We start from the raw sequence: 22330 nt of genomic DNA, 5'->3' as shown, positions 1-22330 counted from the left end.
GCAAGAGGTTTTTGTTTTTGTTTTTGTTTTTAATCTTCACTGTGAGAACCTGGTAGAGCTCCTGGAAGTAAAACTCACAATAGTTTGGGGATTCCCTCTAAGACTGGCCTTCCTTGGTGTCTTTAATTTTCAGATTTATCCACACATACAGTTCTGGTTTTCCTACTTTGATACTGGTTCCCAAGCAGGATTTTGCCTGTAGATTTCTGCTCTGGTAAGTTGTGATTCTCTGTATCTGCCTGTCTGTCTCTCCAATTTTTGTAGTAGAAGTTTGCCCTTTGATCTCAATTCTCTGATGGATCTAAGAGTTGTTAATTTATTGTTTTTTCAGCTCTTTTCTTGTTAGGACAAAGTGATGACTTCCAAGTTACTTACATGCTGGACTGGAAATATAGAACAATTTAGAAGGAAAGAGTGGAAGAGAAGACAGTGAGATTAAAAAGGGATAAATTCTTCGGAGTAAAACTGAACAGTTTCACAAATGGTCACTGAGGCATTCTAGAAGATCATGGTTGTTAATGAGTAGATAGCAACTGTCTCCTATGGTTTGCAAGCTTTGAAGAAAGAAGAAAGGGGATTTCCCACATCTGTGATTGCTCTAACCCCTCTGTCTGAACATGCAGGCAATTAAATTTAGAGGCATTTCATCCCCAAACAGCTAAGAAACAAATAGTCATTCAAATAAATATAAGATTCAATTACTGTATTAGTATATTATATTTGGATAAATATTCTTATGCTGTAAAGGATAGGCCTTGATGAAGTTGTTTCTTTACTCATAGTTTGATCAATTAAATTCATTCATTTATTCATTCAACAAACTGAGTCCTTAGGATGTGCCAGGCACTGTGCTAGACACAAACATAATTAAGAACACAGTCCCTACCAGGAAGGCACTTAAGCTAGTCAGAGAGACAGGCACACAAATAGAAACTTAGAAAACAATGTGGCACATTAAAAAATAGAGAGGTACACAGGTTATAGAAAAATAAGGAGGGACACCCAATCCAGCCTGGAGCAGGAAGGAAGGAAGAGGAAAGAAAGATCGGGAAGTCTCCCATAACACAGCGGTGCCTGGCTTCTTCCCCTATAAACCTTGTAGGCTAAGAATAATGTATTTTCCTTCTCAGTCCTCTTTTAGCCAAGTCCTAATGGCTGTAAATCGTAGAGATAAGAACTAGAAATAACTGGATAATGCAACAGGGCGTGCATATTTCTACAAAAATGATGAAGCATCCCCCATAAACAGGTGAGACGACACGGAGCATCGTGCAGCATGGAGGCACTGTAGTAGCATCTGGAGAGTTTGTGCTTTATGGCTGAAGTGAGGCTGCTTCGGTGTCCGGCCAAAAACATATTGGAGCATCAGTAAATAAATATCACTGCCATGATATGCTGATGTTAGGTGGCATTTTTTCTTCAGACTCCGCAGAACTAAAGAACTTCTGCAATCACACATCTACAGTAGATACTACATTCAGAAGCAGAAGGTGGGCGCTTGAAAAAAACTCAAGATCCTAACATAGAAACCTTTAATTCACAGAGGAGGAATCTGAGAGGAAACCTGCTTGTCTGAGGCCATGCAGCTCTTTACTAATAGCGATGAAACAAGAATGCGGGTCCAGGTGATTTCTTTCTTTATTTTTTTAAAACTTGAATAATATCTGAGTGTCGAGCTATGTGCTGAGTACAAAATATGAAATTTATACTCACTGATACGTCTCTACTGTCCTCCATTCAACCTCCTGCCACAAGTATCATACAGTCTCACTCATGAATACTTTAGATGTATCTATAAGATATACTTTTAATGAAACATAATCACCATGTCATTGCGCTCAATTTGCTAATATCATCAAATACCCAGTTTAAAATTGAAAGTATCTAATGATCATAGATGGGTTTTTATGATTGTGTAAATTGGACCCAAATCAGATCTAATAACATTGCCCATTAAACGTCTGTTTGTTGCCATTATTTTTTTGAAGAAGCAAGGTCATTATCTAGTAGAATACCCCAGTCTGGATTTTGCTAATTGCAACCTCAGTTTTCACTAACATGTTCCTCTACCTTCTGATTTTTTTTTTTAACCTCCATCAACTAGTACTTAGATCTAATACCTTGATCAGATTAAGGTTCAATTTTTTGACAAAAATACTTCGCAGGTGGTTCTGTGTACTTCCCATCACATTACTTCGGGAGGCAAGTAATGTTGGGTTGTCTTTCCTTTTGTGATGTTACGATTAACCCAGCAGGTGTTGTCAAACTGACCCATCCATTCTAAAATGCCAAGGGTGCTATGTTAGATGGGGTGTTCAGACAAGGCCTTTCTGATGAAGTGACCTTTAAGCTGTGACCTAAGGATGAAAAAGAGCCAGTTCTGCAGAGCAGAGGAAGAGTGTAGCAGTTGCAAGCCCGGCAGTATGAAAGAGCTTGCCATATACCCAATCGCCCCTCTCAAGATCAGCAGAGCTTTCTTTCCATTCTCCACCACTCCCAGTAGCTCTTCCAATCTCCAACAGGTGGAAGCAGAGAACTCTGTGCCCAGAGGTGTCAGGAACCCAGTGGCACTTTGAGATACAGGTGGTCACAGGTGCACAACTTTGCTCTCCTGAAAACGCTTGGGACCAGGACTATTTTATCAGACTCAGAGACCTAGGGGACAAAACAACCTGGTCTCTCTCATGACACAAACCAACCGGCCATTTTATAGGACATGAGAGCACGGCCAAAATATGGCTCTCAGGGTACAACTCATTTGCTCACATTACATACTACTCTTCTTTTCTGGAATGTTCTCCACCAGACTCAAAATAGTCGTGGTTCAAGTTTCTCTTCTGAAAAATGGAAAAAGTGCCAAAACATCTCACAGGGTTGTGTCAAAGTCTGGTCTTTGTTTACAAAGCCAGACACCAGTTAAAGTGCTCAGGATAGATTTTAATCGGTAATATACTACTGCAATAGAGAAAAGAGTCCAGGATGAACTGTACTCAACTTTCATTTGTACAGAGGTGACTGGGCTCTTTAAAGGGAGAACGAGGGAAGAGGGTGAGGGTGTCTCAGTAGGGACAGGGCAGTGAAAAATTACAAACTACAGGAAGGGAGGGTTGATCCCTGTAAAACTAACTAGGGTTTGCTAACTAGGGCTTATCAAGACTCCTCCCCTCCCACAGAGGCCAGGAGACAGGAGCCCTGTCTTCAGGTGTTGGCTGGAACATACAGTAAATTTTCTGACAACCTTGAGTTTTCTCAGGTAGGCATGTTAAGGGGGGGCTAGGGTCATCCAATGAATATGCCTCGAGCTTCCAGAAACTATGTTTGTTCATGTCTTTATGGACCAAGGTGGACAGGTATAGTTAAGAAGAGGCTTCAGAGGAGCCTGTCCAGAGCGGGATCGAGGAAAATTTTTGTCACTTGTTACGAGTATTAAATGAGATACTGACTGTGAAAGTACCTGTAATACTATAACACAACACATTAGTGTCAATGGACACATTCATTCATGTAACCAATCATATCCCTTCCCCTCCTTCAAAATGCTTATTAAAATTCTTCCTTACACTGAGTCCCAACTACTAAACATCCTGCCACTCAGTGATAGCACCTATTACATTATGTGCTAGGTATTTTACATACATCATAACATTTCCTTCAAACAACCCTATTAGGAAATATTATTTTACAAAAGAGGCTCAGAAAGTTTAGGTACTTGATCAAGGTCACACAGCCAGTAAGAGGCAGAAGTCAAACTTACATTCAACTCTGACGATTGTTACCTGGTTCCATTAAACAAGAAACTCCTTTCACTCTTTTTTTTTTTTTTTTTTTTTTGCATTTCATCACTTATTTAATGTTTAAGCTCTCACACTAGATTTTTACAAGCTGGTGAACAATGACAAATTATTTCTCCCACAGAACTATAAACACATGTTCCCAGACAGTATAAATATATGGTTGAGCTAACGTTAATACACCTCACCATTTTATCCATTACATAATAAAACAAATTGTCAAGTATCCAAATATTAAGTTACAGAGCTCAAAAGGTGTATAAAATATTAAACGTCTGCTCAATTCATTAGCAGAGACCCACTTCCTTTTTTTTTTTTTTTTTGCAAGAGAGGTTGGGAATCACTTCAAACAAAAATAAGTTGGTAAACAACTTCAGGTAAGTATGAAAAAAAATTACAAGAATTTCAGAAATTTTATGATTAAGAATTGTTTTAGCTACAATAACAAAGTATTTCTACCCCCAAAGTGCAAACATTAAAATTAACTATAAGGCGCTTTTGTCTGGAGACCTTAAAAAACATGTGCTTCTGTACAATGCAGATTTTCAAAATGGAGGTGTTCCATAACAGCACAAAATGAGATTTATAGACAGACATTAAATAATCACTGTTTCTAACCACTCTTATGGGGGCATCTTTGTGGAGTATAATGAATTTCTATAGTTCACTTGTCTGCATAGAGGTCGTGCTGTGCCTGGCAGTAATCTCCACTGCCCTTCAGAAACTCCATAAACGTGTGACCAAGAACACCACAGAACTGAGGAATATGTCCACTCATTGAAGACTGTGGCCTAATCATACAGCTGGTCCCGAGGCGGCGGCGGCAGGGCAGGGGCGGCGGTGGTCGTCGCGGGGCGGCGGCGGCTTCGGACTCGGTCCTGCAGCGAGCGGCTCCGAGAAGAGCGCGCAGCCTCGCCGCCCCGCAGTCCCGAGAGCCAGTATGCGTGCGGCCGTCTCCTTTCGCCTTTTAAGTGGTTCAGTTAAAAAGAAAACCAATTTATTCTTAACACACTGGACGTGTTTCTTGCTCATGAGATTTTTTTTGTGAGACTCGAACAAGATCCTAAGATATTAGAAGGGCAAGAGTGAAGTTACTCACCTTTCAGTTTATGAAATATTTCTACGGAACCACTATGCGTGGTAGATATTTAAGCCATTGCTTAAACATCAGGACACAGATTAGTAAATGCTAAATTGTTCAGTCCAGGAAAGAGATCATCAGGACAGTCGGGAACGGTTCCAAGGAAGATTGGGGTGGGGGGGGGCGCCGCGTGGTATGTGGGATCTTAGTTCCCTCACCAGGGATGGAACCCATGCCCCCTGCAGTGGAATCGCGGAGTCTTAACCACTGGACCGCCAGGGAAGTCCTTCAAGGACGATCAGAATTGAGCTGGATCTTAAGGGATCCATAGGATATTGATTCTGAGAAGGAAACAGAGGGACACTCCAGAAGGTGGGGAGCAAGTAGAACCTTATATATATCCCTGTAATTCGGCGTATATACTGTCACAGAGCTTGCGTGACCAACAGTTTCGTTCATCCGCTGATATTACCATAAACGGAAGCTAACTTGGAAGTTTAAATTATACGTCCGAAGTAAAAACACCTGGTCGAGGAGCACTAAACGGTGATCCACGCGAGCGATCCTGGTGCCTTTGGCGCCCCTTAGCGGGACTCTCCAGTCCTACTACCTGAAACCACCGCAAGTCTGAGCGTAATCGTTTGCCTCTGTACAACACCACGCCAAACTCCAAGATTACCGAGGGGTCACGACACGCACTTTCCCGCCGCGCTAGCTCTACGTCCTCCTTTCCGCACAAAGGCTGCGGGAGGAGGGGTCGGCGCAAGCGCTCTGAGTTTCTCGGAAAATAGGGTCATCATCCCGCCTCCTGGCGCAAGCCGGTAGAGAAACGCATGCGCTGTGAGGAGGCAGGGACTTATTTCACGCGGCGGTGACGTAATGACAGAGGAGGAGGCGGCCCAGGAACGGAAGCCGGGAAGGAACCAGGGCGGAAGGGGACCAGGGCCAGGGCTGTGTTCGGAGCCTCGGCTGGCCTGGGGTTCCAATGTGGTCCCCGGAGCGGGAGGCCGAGGCCCCGGCCGGGGGAGACCCGGCGGGCCTACTGCCCCCCGAATGGGAGGAGGATGAGGAGCGCATGTCCTTCCTGTTCTCCGCTTTCAAAAGGAGTCGCGAAGTGAACAGCACCGACTGGGACAGCAAGATGGGCTTCTGGGCGCCGTTGGTGCTGAGCCACAGCCGCCGCCAGGGGGTGGTGCGCCTGCGTCTGCGGGACTTGCAGGAGGCCTTTCAGCGCAAGGGCAGCGTCCCGCTGGGGCTGGCCACCGTGCTGCAGGACCTGCTGCGGTGAGGGCGGGCCCGTTCCGGGGGCGGGGCGGCTCCCCGCGGGCAGGGACCCAGGTCGTTCTCCGGAGCGCACCGCGACCAGCCCGGGGTCTGGCCTCCAGGAGCCGTCTGTGTTTGCTCACTGGGCGAAGAAGGAGGCCGGGTTAGGGGTGTTTGGAGGGAGAGGGAGGCGGGGTATGGGGGGAGATTGAGGGGCCAGGATAGCCCCTCAGAGGGAGAGATTAGATGAGATCCAGACGGTAAGAGAAGAAGCCCGCCTGGCGGAGGTGACAGTGATTTGTCTGGACTGGAATCCCGTTATGTAGTTATTTAGTAGGGGCTTCCACATTTGAATAACCCCGGAACAGAAGGTCTGTGAGACAGGATTTATTGAACTAAGGAAGGGCAGAGCTAAGAAGGTAGTGGTGGGGAAGAGGCCTGTACGGGTCTTGCCAGCAGCCTCCACCCCATCCCCGCCACAGGTCATGTGTCTGGCCTCTCTTGGTGACCCGAGAAGGTCCTGTTGGTGCTACCTGTGCGACAGGTGCAGGGTTTTGGAGGTTCCTGAGGCGGTAGCATGCACATGAAACAGACGTACTGCACTTCGCAGCGTGCAGGCATTATGCATACACCGTCTGGCTCCCTCAGCAGTCCTGTGGGTGAGGTGGTAGAATTATCCTCAGAAGAGGAAGCTGAGCCACAGAGAGGTCGAGCGACTTGCTGGGGGTTACACAGCTGGATAGAGGCCATGCCGGGGCTGGACCCCGGGGTCTTCTGATTCTAAAGCATTTGCACTTCACGTTGTATATGTCATACCCAGAGCAGCCTCGCTAGCACAGTGACTCCCTCCGTGACTGAAGACGAAAGTCAACTTTGATATGTTGCTTTCAGCTCTCTGCTCTTCCTGGTTAAGAGATCTCCCTTCTCCCCAGCCCCCTTCCCTTGGCTGACATTGATAGGGCAAGCCATTTCTGGAACTTCACCTTTCTGGGAAAGTGTGCTGTGGACAGTTTGAGTTCATGCCCAACGTGGGGAGACAGTAGCTGAAAAAGTCCGTGAGGGGCAGGAAGAGTCGGGGCTTCCTTATTACAACAGGACCATCCTCTGCCGCTTCCCACCCAGAGACCTTTAGTACCTCGATTTCTCCTCTCCTGACTGCTGGCGCTCCACTGATGCCCCTTGGGGCTTGATGGGGTCTGGGACCTGAAGAATTTCTCAGGGAGATATTTTTCCATAGAAGCAGCATAGCAGAGTAGATAACAGCTTTGCCTGAGGGCCAGATGGCCTGGGTGCAAATCTTCGCTCTGCCACGTGCAAAATTATGTGACAGAGGAAAAATTATATGCCCCTCCCTAAGCCTGAGTCTGGCCAGTTATCAAATGTGATGATAATTGTACTTAGGTTTATTGTATTTGAAGAGATACTCCTTATGTAGCCCTTAGCATAGCGACTGGCCCAGGGGAAGCATTCAGTAAATTTAGCTACTTAACACTAGTACCATGAAATGCCTATGTCTTATCTCCACCCAAGCCTAGGAATAGCAGAAAACCCTTTCTCTGAACGTCTTTGTATTCTTCCTCAGGTCTTGCTCTTGACATTAATCCGTTATTGTTGTTTTCATTTTATCGTTTTGAGCTCCGTTTGTAACGGGAAGTCTCAACATAGGCTGTGTGGCCTCCTGTGCCTCTCTGTAGTCTTAGTGGAGAGCTTGCATTTTGGAGCCAAATCATAGTTTAGCTTTGGCCTCTGTCATCTTCTCAGTCCCTCAATTTTTTCTCGCAGAAAATTGTGAGGCTTAGAGCTGGAGCGTAAACAGTACCGCTCACAGTAGCCGGCACGGAGTAGGTGCCCGGTAAATGGTGTTTATGATGATGACCAAATTCCTCTCTGGGGGTAAGGAGGGAGGTGGGGACATTGCAGTAAGCCTTACTACATGTCTTTTTCTTTCTTTGCCTGCAGTCGAGGGGAGCTGCAGCGGGAGTCAGACTTCATGGCCAGTGTAGACAGCAGCTGGATCTCCTGGGGGGTCGGAGTCTTCCTGCTGAAGCCCCTCAAGTGGACTCTTTCCAATATGCTAGGGGATAATAAGGTTCCTGCCGAGGAGGTGCTCGTGGCCTTGGAGCTTCTTAAGGTGGGTACTCAGAAGCAAGAGGTCTGGGTGTCATCTGGAGTGGTGGCAGGACCCTCCACGTTCCTTGGGTTGCTTGGGTGAATGGTTAGAAAAAGAACGAATCTTTTTTACACGGTGACAGAGTTGATAACTGAGTTTATCTAACCTCCCTTTCGCTGTACTTTGTAGTCTTTAGTTGTTATTTGGACCTGTACATTTCAAGGGTGAGCCTGTGTCTAGGAATTGTCAGTTAACACACAGTTGATTCTTTTCCGTACTTGTAGGGGTTAATGATAAACCAAAGTTTAGAAAATGCTTTGCCTTCTGTGGTTTATGTACAAAAATTTCTTTCTGAGGACCTTAGACTTTCAGCTTTGCCCTCCCCTAAATCAGCGAACTGGGCTCAGATGTCCTCCTTTTGGTACTTACTTACCTCCATGAAAGAAGCCACCAGGCCCTTGATCCCTTCATACTCTCCTGGTCACTCCGCTTCCTCCTGGCCTGCCTTCCGTCCGCAGCCCAGAGCATGCAGCTGTTGCTTGACTGCTTCCCTTATCAACACCCTCGGGAGCCTCTGCAGCTTTCGGGCCACACCAGAGACACCAGCAAATCAGCCACCTTAGATCAGCCCCATGGTCCACCATCCCTGCCAGAGAAAATCGCTGTATCACCAAGCCTGGGGCCCCTTTCAAGGTCCCCAGCTTTAGGAGGGCCCTGGGAGCCACTCGGCAGCCCAGTGTTCTTGTCCCCTCCCCGGCCCTCCCACACGCCTTGCATTCTCTGCAGTCACCGCACTGAGAAGGTAGAATCCCCTTAGTCGTGCCTTCAGCTGTCTGTCCTCCCACCTCCAGTTTGACTTCCTCTGAGCCCTGCTTTCTCCCCAGGCTCAGAGGATGAAGTGTCCTTCCTGTGTTCCACGTGTGCTCGCGAGTCTGTCCCTACCCTTTGTGGCATCTGGGACCCTCCAGATCTGTATATTCCTTTGCCCTGTCTGTCGGTGCTCTCCTTCTTCAGCCTCTAAATCCACTCTGGTTTTCCCATCTCAGGATGACTCCTTGTGGGACCTGGGGCCCCTCCTAGTCACTGCTCTGTCTCTCCTTCTCAGCCAAGCTTTGTTGTCCCCACGTCCTCACCTCCACACACCCTTTAACCCAGGGCAGACCTGCTTCACCCCCATCGTTCCACCCAACTGCTGTGGGCGAGGTTATAGTAACCTTAAGTGTGTGCGTGTGTGTGTTTATAAAGTTGACTAAACACCAGGTGGCAGAAGTAGACTCGGAGACAGTGGTTATTTTTGAAACTCACAGACCAAGCCCAACCTCAGGGCCCTCGCATAGCCCTGGAGGCTTCCACACTGCTGGACCCAGGTCGGAATCCCCCGCCCCCACCCCATGAGAACCTCCCGTTTCTCCTCACCTCCACAGACACCCCCCAGCACCACCCTTCGGCCTGGGGAGCAGGTCTCCAAAATCTACCAGCTCTCTCTGTCCCCCGGGAGTTTTGACTGAACAGCATGCATTTTCTTCAGGGGAACACCTCTCCCCCTTTGCGCTGTACCCCCTCCCCTCCCAGGGCCCTGACCTCCAGGACCTCCGGGGCTCAGCCAAGACCCCACAGAAACCGTGGGGTGTTTTAGGTGGTTCTGGGCCACCTCCATCCCTCCTTGCGGTCTTTTACCTCCAGTGTTCTCCAGTCTGGAGCAAAGAGAGGTAGATCCATTTATCCCCATAGATGTGATTTTAGACTCAGTCTTTTGAGAGCAAACGCAGAGATGGGGGTGGGAGTGGAATTACATAGATCTTCTAAGGACCAACAATAATTTCTGACAGCAAAGTAGTCTAATCCTATTTAGGTAGAAAAATAAATTTAGCTCTTCAGGGGCATGGACTGTTGAATCCATACCCAGCTTACGTCACTAAATAGAACACTTAACACTTATTCCCTTTCGGTGACATCTGCTATCAAATATATGGTGACTTCAAAGATATGGTTTTCTCCTGGGTTAGAGACTTGTTTTCATGTGTGAAAATAAAGGGTCTTATCTGGATATTTTTATAAAACAAAAAAGCCTGTTTCTGCGGTAAATTGGTTTTCCCAAGTCTAAACACAGAAAGCAGCCAGCAACTTTTAATTTTATTTGAAAAAAATACCAAAAAGTAAAAATTGCCCATAGATTTTGCTATTTAAAAATTTAAAGAAAGAAATTAAAATTTCCTTTCTATTCATCCCATTTCCATGTCTTTGGGTCCATTCCCTTCCTGCTTGTGTCTGTAAAAACACACACATCTTTTCTTATTGAGCCTATTATATTACTTTCCATTGTATCTTCTTGTTTGCATTTAATACTTCCTGGAAATCTTATTTACTTGTTTACTTATCTACTATATAAGCTGTCTCCCCTACCAGAAGGAGAAGTTCCATGGGCTCTGGGAACAGTGCCTGGTACCTAGTAGAGAGTCAGTAAATATTAGTTAAGTAAATAAATGAATATACACATACATACATATGTATATACATACACTCCATTTTTTTTCCAGAAATGGAATCTGCTTTCACCTATTGGTCTGCACCCTCCTTTTTTTTATTTTTCACCTTAGTATATCATGAGCATCCTTCCAGGTCCCTACACAATATGGATCTACTTCATTCTTTCGGATGGCTGTGGAATAATCTATAAACACGCCACAATTTATGCAATAGTTACCAAATGGATATTTGAGTCATTCCAATTTCTCCCTACTGCACAAAGATACTTCTTTGACAGCCTCGTGCCTACACGTATGTACTTCTACTTTTATTTTTATGGAATTGATTTCTAGAAGTGCATGTGTACATTTTAAATTTTAACAGAAATTGCCAAATTGCTTTTCAAAAGTTTGTGTAAATTTACACTTTGACGAAGATTGCATTGAAGTGTCCAGTCTCTTCACATCCTTGCCAGCACTGGATAACAGCAATCTTTCAAATTTTGCCAATTTGATGAACAAAAATGATACTTCCTATTGGTGATTTGAGCATCTTTTCACCTATCTACTGGCCATTTACATATTCCTTTCTGTGAATTGCCTCTTTATATCCTTTGCCTGTTTTTTATTTTGGATTCTTTGTCTTTTATATTAATTTGTAGGAGTTCTTTATTAGGGATAGATAGATACATAATATATTTAGTATTAGGGATGTTAATATTGTTTCCCAGTCTCTTGTTTGCTTTTCATTTTTATTTATGATGTCTTTTTTTTTTTTTCTTTTGCGGTACACGGGCCTCTCACTGTTGTGGCCTCGCCCGTTGCGGAGCACAGGCTCCGGACGCGCAGGCTCAGCAGCCATGGCTCACGGGCCCAGCCGCTCCGCGGCATGTGGGATCTTCCCGGACCAGGGCACGAACCCGCGTCCCCTGCATCGGCAGGCGGACTCTCAACCACTGCACCACCAGGGAAGCCCATGATGTCTTTTACTATATAAACGTTTTTATATTTCTACAGTCAGAGTTCTCAAATTTTCCTTCATGGCTCTTGAACTTCTGCTCATGCTTAGGAAGGCATCCTCTACTTCAAGGTTATCAGAGTTTTTAAATATTTTCTTCAAAGTATTTTATACTTTCATTTTCTCAATTTAAGTTTTAATAATTCGGTATGTAGTTTTGTATATGTGGTAGAGAAAAGCTGTTTTCTTCTAAATGAGTAGCCAGTTGTCTTAACATCATTTGTTACTGTTGTGTACCATTAATGTGTGTGTGTGTGGACAGCACACCATTCTTATTACAGTAGCTTTGTAGTAAATGTTTTTATCTGACAGCACAGTCAGATCTAATGAAAGCTCTAGTTTCTGTCTTATCAGACCCCTCTGCTGCCTTGGATACTGTTGACCACTCACTCCTTAAACTTTTTCGTTACCTTGACCTTGTTGTCACTACAGTGCAGGCTCTCCTTGGTTCTCCCCAAGCAGTTTCTGGATCGCTTTTGTGAGTTCCTTCATCTCCCGAACGTTTTGAATGTTGGTCTTCCTTCAGCTTATTACTTTGCTATCTGCATTTTCTTGGGTAACTCACTTATACTTGCGATTTTAATTACCTTCTATATGCTGAGGACTTTCAGATTAATATATCTCCTGTCCTGGTATCTCCTTCGATTTATTTATTTATTTATTTATTTATTTTCGGTACGCGGGCCTCTCACTGCCGTGGCCTCTCCCGTTGCGGAGCACAGGCTCCGGACGCGCAGGCTCAGCGGCCATGACTCACGGGCCCAGCCGTTCCACGGCATGTGGGATCTTCCCGGACCGGGGCACGAACCCATGTCCCCTGCGTCGGCAGGCGGACTCTCAACCACTGCGCCACCAGGGAAGCCCAGAGCTTCAGAATTTTATATCCAGTTATCTCCTGTACAATCTCAAGCATCCCAAACCAACATGTCCAAAACGGAATGTTTTGTCTTGCCTTTAAAAGTATGCTTTTCCTCCTGAATTCTTGTTGTTAATCCACCCAGTCACTCAAGCCAGAACCCAGGAGTCATCCCAGATTCCTCTTTTGCCTTTCCCCCCAGACCCAGTTACCATGGACTGCCAGTTTTTTCTTTTAACTTTTGCTTGAATCCCTCCCTCTTTGTCCCTATTCCCATTGCCCTGTTCAGTCCCTCGTATTCTCTTGTATCAGTGGTCTCCCTGCCTCTGAGCCTAACTCCTACAATCCATCCTTTCCCCTTTGTCAGCTACATCTCTGTTAATCTAGCCATGGCCTTCCCTTCAGGGACTACCCACCATCTGCAGAGTAAAGGACAGCATAGAAGATACATTACACTTTGTGTGAGGTAGAAGGGCTTCTGCTGTCTCAGCCCTTCCCACCCGCATCCATAAACACCACACTGGACTCAGACTCCCTGCCGTTGAGGGACTCGTGACCATCCCTCTTCCCACGATGCCCTTCCCACCGACTTCACCTAATGACTTATTCACCCTACAGGATTCTGCTCAACAATCTTTTTTTTTTCTGAGCAATTGCTGAACTCCTTTGGTATTCCTTCCCTGTGTTTTCATAGCATTCTGTGCATACTTCGGTAAATATTTCTTGTTTACAGAAGACTGAGAGAGTAATTTCCATGGAAGAGGAAGACAGTGGCATTGTTTTTCTTAGACTTCTCACAAAAATCCTATCCCACCCATTTGTCACATAAGACTCTTTATAGACTCAATAATTTTCCGGTTTGCAGGATTGCCATTTGGCATAAAAATGGGGAGACCAGGGGCTTCCCTGGTGGTGCAGTGGTTGGGAGTCCGCCTGCCGATGCAGGGGACGCAGGTTCGTGCCCCGGTCCGGGAGGATCCCGCGTGCCGCGGAGCGGCTGGGCCCGTGAGCCATGGCCGCTGGGCCTGCGCGTCCGGAGCCTGTGCTCCGCGACGGGAGAGGCCACAGCAGTGAGAGGCCCGCGTATCACAAAAAAAAAAAAAAAAAAAAATGGAGAGACCAGGATTGGCAGGGAATTTTAAGTATCATCTCATGCACCTTCTCCAGTTGGTGAGTGGGATGCTGAGGACCAGTGAGACTGACTGGTCCAGGGTCACACAGGCTAGGCCAACCACCAGGCCTTGGCTCTCATTCCTGGCCATTGCACCCCACCACCTCATTCTCCCCTTGGGGGATCACAGGCCAGGGAGCTGCAGAGACATGAAGTCCTAGCTGGAAGGGCAAGCACACATCTGGCTCCCAATATATTACGTACCTCATTTTATCCGTGTTCCCCAGACTTTCCTCCGAGGTTTAAAAAACACAAATCCTTTTTCCTTTTCCAAAGCTGAAGACAGGGTCGGAGCTCCCCTGCTCTTGCCTTGTGTGATCGTGGATCTGAAGCACGGGGTCAGGGCTCTCTGGGTTCCGTGGGCAGCGATCAGGGCCCGCAAGCACCTTTCACTTTCCCCGCAGGAGAAGGCTGAGGAGGTGTATCGTCTGTATCAGAACTCCCCTCTCTCCTCGCACCCCGTGGTGGCCCTGTCGGAGCTGAGCACCCTCTGTGCGGGCTCCTGTCTGGACGAGAGGACCTTCTACTTGGTGTTGCTGCAGCTGCAGAAAGAGAAGCGAGTCACCGTCCTTGAGCAGAATGGGGAGAAGGTATGGAAACTCGCTGTTCCTTCCCTGCCTCACCGAGCACTTGTTCAGTGTGTACTGACATGCCCGCCGGCATCCCTGCCTGGTGATTTCTCAGCATTTGGGGCCGGGGCGGCAGTAATTTGTCCCTGTCCCTCAGATTGTGAAGTTTGCCCGGGGCCCACATGCCAAGGTCTCTCCTGTCAACGACGTAGATGTCGGGGTTTACCAGCTCATGCAGAGCGAACAGCTGCTGTCGCGCAAGGTGGAGTCCTTATCCCAGGAAGCAGAGAGGTAATTCCCCCTGAGCTGAGCACCCCTGACCTCCACCCTGGCCCTTAGAGCTGGCGTCCGTGGGCGCTTAAAAAAAAAAAAGGTTACTTATTTATTTATTTATTTTACTAATTGTGAAAGTACTGACTGTTCAGTGCAGCCATCATGGAAAGCACAGACTATCACAAAGGAGAGAAAAATGAATTCCTCCCCCAAAGAGTATAGCTTTTAACGCTGTGTTTATGCTCTTCCGTGCCAGTATCCGTTTAGCCAGTGTTTATTGAGCTAGGCCTTGTCTTGGGGACTTGGGGATAAAGTAGTGAAGGAGACAGGTCTCTGCCTTCCAGGGGTCTCGCTGAGGGACCTCTGCTCTTCCCCTCCAATGACTATGCAAGGCGTCCCTGCTAAAGGCACATTACCACTTCTCCAAAACGTAGGGTATGTAGACATGGAATTAGAATGTGCTTGTTCACTCCTTCTTACAGTGGGAGAGACCCCATGTTGTGGGAAGGCCAGCGTCATTGGTGGCGTTAGGAAGTCATTCCCTACCTCCTGGCTCCCAGGATGGGAATTTGTCTTCAGGGTGCCTCGTCAGCATGTTTGCACACCGCCCCCCCCCCCCCCCCCCCCCCCCCTGTGGGTTGAAACAGCTTTTCCTTGGTCCTTTGCCTTTCCCAGGGGCAGACCCGCCCAGCCCGCATCTCAGCTTGCTGCAGGGGTTTGGCAGTGGGCTGTTGGGCATCGTTTTTCTGGCCATTGGGTGGAATGAATTTGATCTTCAGATTTGAAAGTACCTTCACTAAAAGTGCTGCTCTTGGGGACACTTGAGGACCCTGCCACCCGCGTCCTCGGGCCTCGTCATCTTGAGCTGTCCCTTTGTTTGTAGGTATAAAGAAGAAGCCCGCCGGGCATGCCGAGCAGGAAAGAAGCAGCTGGTGAGTTCTCTGTCTTCCCCCCCACAGCTGTGTACCTGTGCCCACAGCGAGAGGAGCCCCAGTTCAGGGAGTGACCTTCTCGAGGGGAACAGTCTGCGGGTGGCCCAGACACCACAGCTTGTTTTACAAACCTGGGGTGGTCTTATCATCTGGGAAGGGCTCTCTTCCTCTAGCCCTTTTGCCTGCCCGGTCTGACCCTGACCATGACCATGTCTCCACACCCCGCCCCCCCCAGGCCCTGAGGTCTCTCAAGGCCAAGCAGCGGACGGAGAAGCGCATCGAAGCCCTGCATGCCAAGCTGGACACTGTTCAAGGCATCCTGGACCGGATCTATGCCTCGCAGACAGATCAGATGGTAGCCACTGCCCCTCTGCCCCAGTGCTTGGCTGGTCTCTGCGGTGTCCGCGGCCCATCCCCTCCGCTGTGGCTTTGCTGTTTGGAGGAGGCCTGGGTTCTTTCAGGATATGCTTGGGACTGCCTTTGCCTCTCCCATTGGCCAGTTTTGGCCTCAGTGGACATGGGGTGAATCATGCATGGGTGGGGGAAAAAAACCACAGAGCTTTCTTTCGGAGATGAAACAATATTGTCTGTATTTTGCCCAGTGCTCTTTATCTGCACTGATAACTTTGCCTTCTCTTTAGGTTTTCAATGCGTATCAGGCCGGGGTAGGAGCACTGAAACTCTCCATGAAGGATGTCACGGTGGAGAAGGCAGAGAGCCTTGTGGATCAGATCCAAGAGGTACAGGAGGGGGTGGGAGGACACACGTACACAAGGCAGTTCCTGAGGACAGGAGTGACTTCGTCGTACTTCCTTCTTTCCCAGACTGTTTACCCTGTGAACTTGAGGACGCTTTCCTTGATTCTCCAATGGGGCAGCATTACTTTGTAACCCTGAATACTGAGACCCAAAGACCATTCAGAGTTCAAGGCGTTGTGCTTTTCTCTTACAGCTGTGTGACACCCAGGACGAAGTTTCTCAGACTCTGGCTGGTGGGGTAACCAATGGCTTAGGTGAGTTGACATGGTGATTCCGTCTTCTTTCCTCTCTAAGATGACTTCAGCTCCTTGTGCTGTGATAGGTTTGGCCGTGGATCTGCTCTTTTTGGTGCAGGCAGGGCTGGCCCACCCTCCCCTCTCTCTGGGGCTTCTCCACAGGAGTAAGGAGAAGGAATTGGCACTTCCTCCTTGATAGGCTGTGCTAACGACCCCTTGGTGCTCTGGCGTCCCTTACTCCCTAGGCCTCTTCAAGGGCAAGGAGAAGCAGGGTCCATTCCATGGTGTTAGCAAAATACACCTCCTTGATGACTTGGCTCTGTGTATGGAAAAGGCATATCTGCTTGAAGGTGTCCTCTGCCTCCCAACTCACACGATTTTTTTAATAAACCTTCAAAGAGGCCTGGGCATCTTTTGTAAAGCCGAGCCGGGTTTGCAGTCCTCAATCCTTGACTCAGTAATGCGTTTCCTCCCTGGGCTTTATGTGTCCTTATGTCGTCTTTTCTTTCCAGACTTTGACAGTGAGGAACTGGAGAAGGAATTGGACATCCTCCTTCAGGACACCACCAAAGAACCTTCGGATCTGCCCGACAACCCCCAGGAGACGTTTTATACCAACAGTGTGCCTAACCCTAGGATCTCGGACGCTGAACTTGAAGCTGAACTTGAGAAACTGTCCTTATCAGAGGGAGGTACGGAGCTGTATTCCCAGGGCTGCTGGTGGGCTTGTGGTCCTCTGGCTGACAGTAGCGAGGCTCGAGGTTAACGTGTCCCACCCCCATTGCCCAATCTGCCAGGGTACCGAAGTCAGGTGAGGGAGTTGTGGGCTCCTTATTCAGACTTGGTCCCTTAAACACTGGGATGCTTTCATCTCAAAGACTTACCTGGTACAGAGTTCAGGCATTTCTTCTCCTTGCAGGTTTGGTCCCAAGCAGTAAATCTCCAAAAAGACAATTGGAACCGACTCTATAAAGCCATTGTAGGACCCTCAAGTGAAGGACCCTCGTGTCAAAGAGAGACCAGGCTTGTGTGTGTGTACATAGTTATTTAAACGAGAAACTCTCGGAATGTGTTGGAAAGAGGAGGAAGGACAACCACTCTCATGTATCTGGATGCTACCACTTACTACGGGACAGATAGAATTTCTGGAAGCGTGCTCGCGAGGCGTGCTCCCAGCTGGGCTCATGGCCCTGCATTCTCATCTTTATAGTGCCACAGTTTATACAGTTCTGTGTTTGCCCTGTCATCTTTCATAGCCTGCGGCTCCTGCCACGGGCTCAGTTAGGTTTGTCTTCCCCCACCAGCTTTGTTCCAGCCAGCGAAGGCGAAAGATTCGTGCAGCTTTGCCAAATCAAAATCTGTCCTCGTCCCCCACCCTCACTGTGTTTAGAGGAGTTTATTCTGTCAGTAGGTCCGTTACACAGCTCTTCGCCGCCCCTCTCTGTTTCCATCGGTGGCGAGAAGAAGGAGAATCCAACAGCTGCCACGTTATGGAGAAACACACAGTGTGAAAGGTTCTCCCCTGGGGTTCAGATTCTCCAGGTGTTCAGAAAGAGAGGTAACCCCTGAGTGGCTCAAGAGTCGTGACGGTTGGAGAGGGGCCTTGTGGGGTTGGTGGCCACTGCCGCCTCTTCCATCTTATGCAAAAGAAGATCTGCTGACTGGAGAAATGGTTACTCTTGGTCTTTTGAACTTGACGAGGAGAAGCCCAGGTGACTACAGAGCCCCGGGTGTCCAAACCCCATATGCTTTCTTAAAAAGGTATCATCTTTGCCTTGCCCCCGTGGTGAATGAATTAAATATTAACTTAAATACATAAATCAGAAGAAGCCACGCAACAGCACACCTCCCCTTCTTGAGCCTGGCAGACAACAGCAGGTCATTTGAATTTCAGAAGCATGTTACGTTGTAGCCCACCACTCGGGGCAGGGGATCTGAGCCAGGATGTGCAATAGAAGCAGAAGACAGTGGCCTCGGCAACGTCTGCTGTGTGCTCCCCCGGTCCTGCGCTGCGCCCGGCCCCACCTCCTGAAGGCCCGTCCTCTACTTCCTTTGACGAGTCGGGGAGGATGGCGGAGGGGTCAGGCAGGAGAGGGCCTGAGTGCGCTGGCCCCAGGGAGAAGAAAGACAGCAGCCACACTGCCGCTCTGCTGCACAGTCCCAGACGCCTGCCTGGCCCTCGGCCCTGCCCCTCCTGCTTAGGGTGACGGAGAACAGAGGGGAGGAATTTGCTCCAGGCCAGGAGCACAAATCACTGTTCAACAAGTTTCTCTCCCACTCGGCCTTGGGAAACTGAAATGTTGGGGGTGAAGAGAAACAATCACTATTTTTTCTTTTTTTATCTGGTAAATAATTAAAAGAAAAACCCTGAGCGCCTCGTCCTCGTCTCTTTCTTAGGTTGTATAAAGTGCCTTGTTCCTTCCTGCATCCCCACCCTCACCTCCAGCATACACACACGGGTTCTTTCACTGACGCCACCAGGAGAAGGCTGACCGGCTTCCTAGCGGGAGTCCAAAGCTGCTGGGAAAGTGGTCAGCCTACCTGATGGCTCTCACGCCGATGCTGTTATTAAATGGCCTCTTTTGTTTAAGAATGTGTCATCATTTTCCTTACTCTTTTCCTTTCCCTCTTCCCTCTAGATGACCCACTTTCCTCAGCCAGTGTGATAGTACCATATTTTAGTCTGGCACCAGTATTTACTCAGCGCCTGTTACACGCGTGGGGTTTGCCGTCCATGGCGGGAGACAGGTTTTGAGCCTGCGAGCAGAGCTAGAACAGGCTAGAAGATCTGCCGCAGCACTTGGTACGTTAGCAGGTGAACCAACCAGGAAGACATCTAGAGGAGCCAGGGGCAGAGACGGTTTGAACAGAACAGAGTGGAGATAGGCGCGGGGGGGGGGGGGGTGGGGGTGGGGTGGGCGGCAGGGGGAGGGGGGATGTAGTAGGGAACCCTCTCCGCCCCCAAAAGTGTAAGTGCCTGGACTAGGAGCCTCTTATCTGCTCTCCTGTTACTCTTTCTCTCGCTGACCTGAGCTGATAAGGAGTCCTTGCTTCAATGTTTCATCCTGGTTCTTTGCTGTGCAACAGGAAATAAAGAGGTTGAGGCTGGGCTTGGATCAGAGTAGGACGAGCCGCCGTCTGGTGGTGGCTGCATTTTCGGCATTGGATTCCCGTGGGGGGCCTGGGTCTGGCCTCAGGATTCTCTCCTCTTGAAGGAGTTGACTCGGTTTAATAAGGGAGCTGGTGAGTTTTCTTCTATGTGGAGAGAGATCAGGCCCAGATGAATCAGGTTCAGATGCTGTCCTATCGGGAGTGAAGTTCCCTATGGGGTCCAGATACACAGCGAGGACATTCGGGGAGCAACTATTTCAAGTTAAGGGCTCGGGGAGGGCTTCATTGAAGAGACGACGGCCAAGCTCTCATCTCCCTTGAATACTTCCTTGGGTTTTTTAAATCGTGTCAAGCAATCTACAAGTTTTAGAATATCATATATCCTTAATTCCACTGAGATCAAGTAGGGAGAGAAAATGTAGCTAATCAGGTAGGGACTGGTCCTGATGTGGGTCAGGAAACTTGGTTCCAATTCTCAACTCCGCCACTAACCAGTGGCTTTGGAAACACGGGGCCTCTTGTTTCTCATTCATAAAGAGATGCAGACAGACAAGGTGACCTGGAAATTCTGATGGTATTAGGGTCCTTCTGAGCAGTCTGCTTCTCCCTTCTCTTGAATCCTTGCTGCCTCGTGACGGGAGTCAGGGCAGTGCCACAGCAAAGCCAAGCCTGGAAAGGTGGCTGGAGAGTCCCCAGTCCCTGCCCGCTGGGGACATGAATGTGGTGTGCGGAGGGCAGGTGGGGGTGGGAGGAAGGGGACGGGCTCAGCCTCAGAGTCTGCTGGGACTCCGAGAAAACGGCTCTTCGCCAGAGCCCTGCGGCCGCGTGGGCTCCGAGGTCGGGCACCCTGTTGTGAGAGGGCCCAGGAAGGGTGAAACTGCTGTGATTATCACTGCCTGCCCGAAGGGCAGAGAGAGTGTCCAAGGTTGAGCAGACCCTGGGAAGAGGTCAGGATATTCTGGTTCAGTCTGCTGGCACTGTCATCAAGGCCATCGGGAAAGAGAGAGAGCTACCAAAGCTGTTCAGAAGGGCGAGGCCACTGACAGAGCTGCTCACGCACAGGAATCCAAAAGCAACCTGGCTTTGGGGTTGACGGGGGAGTTTGGCAACTCTCTTTTCTTTTGAAGTATTTCACTGTTTTCTCCGCCAACGTCTCATTTTACTCAAGTTGCAGCTACTCTTTGTGGAAAGTGTGGTTCCTTTCCTCCTCCTGCACAGAAACAATAGACACCCAAGCATGAGAGCTGGAAGGAGTCTCAGCAACTGGTGGCAAAGCCTCCGTTTCACAGATGAAGACACGGAAGCTTTGGTGACTTGCCCAAGGCACAGAGTTCACAGGGGGACTTAGGACTGCTGTCTTCCGCGTTGGTAGTCTCTCGGTACACCGGGCTCCTCTTAAGGCAGGCTCTCAAAAACCATATAACTCCAAAGTACGCCACTTCCCGTGGTCGGTGGTGGGTGGGTGGTAGTCGGGTGTGTCAGTGCTTTGAGCTGGCAGCTCAGCTTCCTCTGGCTGTCAGTGCTGTGATTACACAGACTTCTGTGTGTAGAAAGCCACCTCCTAACTGGCTGGCCAGTTTCCAGGTTTTTAGGGAAACCAGGACAGTCTTCACACTGTTCCTTTGCTGATATGCACCATAACGGTAATCTTTCTTGACTGGTATTCTATAGCAGGCACATCAACTGTGCAGAAAAAACTTGCAGCTCTGGGCTGCCTTATACTTCCTGAAGGAGCCAGACTTAGGGCCCTTGTGAGATAACCAGTGCTGTGATTAGGTGACATGATACCCCCAAAGCATGTTGTGAACTGCAGGGCGGATCAGACCTCAGCTAGTGGATTCCCATCCCTCTGCACAGTGTAATGAGTGTAGGCCTGCTTATTGGGCTAGCCTAGGATAATAATGGGCTAGCCTAGGATAACAGAAATGTATTTAGATTATACATGTTGGAAAAGAATTCAGCCACACAGAAGTACCATGCTGCAGTTCTCAACCCAGGAAAGTTAAAAATTAACAAACTCAGGGGACTTGCCTGGTGGTGCAGTGGTTAAGACTCCACGCTTCCAATGCAGGGGGCCTGGTTTCGATCCCTGGTCAGGGAACTAGATCCCGCGGGCATGCCGCAACTGAGAGTTCACATGCCACAACTAAGGAGCCGGTGAGCCGCAACTAAGGAGCCCGCCTGCTGCAACTAAGACCGGCGCAACCAAATAAATAAATAAATAAAATTTAAAAACAAAACACAAACTCAAGTGATGTGCCTATTACATGTGAGCTAACAGATCAGAGGAGGAAAGAAGGAAGCTTTAGTTTGGGGCCCCGCCTTTCAGGAACTTAAAGTCAGAGGAAGGGTGTCTTAGTCAGTGCAGGCTGCTATAACAAAATGCCATAGACTGAGTGACTTACAAGCAACAGCAATTTACTTCTTATAGTTCTGGAGGCTGGAAGTCGGATATCAGAGTGCCAGCATGGTCTGGTTCTGGTGAGGGCCAGCCCTCTTCTGGGTTGGAAATGGCCCCCTTCTCATATCCTCACATGATGGAAAGAGGGCAAGGGAGCTGTCTGGCATCTCCTTTATAAGGGCACTAATCCCGTTCATGAGGGCTCTACCCTAACGGCCTGATTACTGCCCCCCAAAGGCCTTACCTCCTAATACCATTACATTGGGGGTTAGGATTTCAACATATGAATTTGGGG

The 22330-nt window shown here is 48.4% G+C and overlaps 1 protein-coding gene across 2 annotated transcripts; it reads left to right on the top strand.

The window, feature by feature from the left end:
* Window positions 1-787: 787 nt before the first annotated feature.
* CHMP7 (charged multivesicular body protein 7) lies at window positions 788-19095 on the top strand. Of its 2 annotated transcripts, none has more exons than XM_029202483.1 (10): window positions 788-1625; window positions 8095-8266; window positions 14160-14345; window positions 14482-14615; window positions 15481-15529; window positions 15765-15884; window positions 16171-16269; window positions 16481-16541; window positions 17036-17215; window positions 17443-19095. In XM_029202483.1, exons 1-10 carry the CDS (start codon window positions 1603-1605, stop codon window positions 17493-17495), a joined length of 1077 nt encoding a protein of 358 aa, XP_029058316.1. In that variant the 5' UTR covers window positions 788-1602; the 3' UTR covers window positions 17496-19095. The 2 variants fall into 2 exon arrangements, with proteins under 2 accessions (XP_029058316.1, XP_029058315.1); XM_029202482.1 differs by lacking the exon at window positions 788-1625 and adding an exon at window positions 5318-6156.
* Window positions 19096-22330: the final 3235 nt, after the last annotated feature.

Source organism: Monodon monoceros, unplaced genomic scaffold, assembly GCF_005190385.1.
Source record: "Monodon monoceros isolate NGI ecotype Baffin Bay Population unplaced genomic scaffold, NGI_Narwhal_1 Super_Scaffold_5, whole genome shotgun sequence".
Lineage (NCBI taxonomy): Eukaryota > Metazoa > Chordata > Mammalia > Artiodactyla > Monodontidae > Monodon > Monodon monoceros.
The sequence above is the reverse complement of the archived record's forward strand: the minus strand, read 5'-3'. Positions and strand labels throughout refer to the sequence as shown.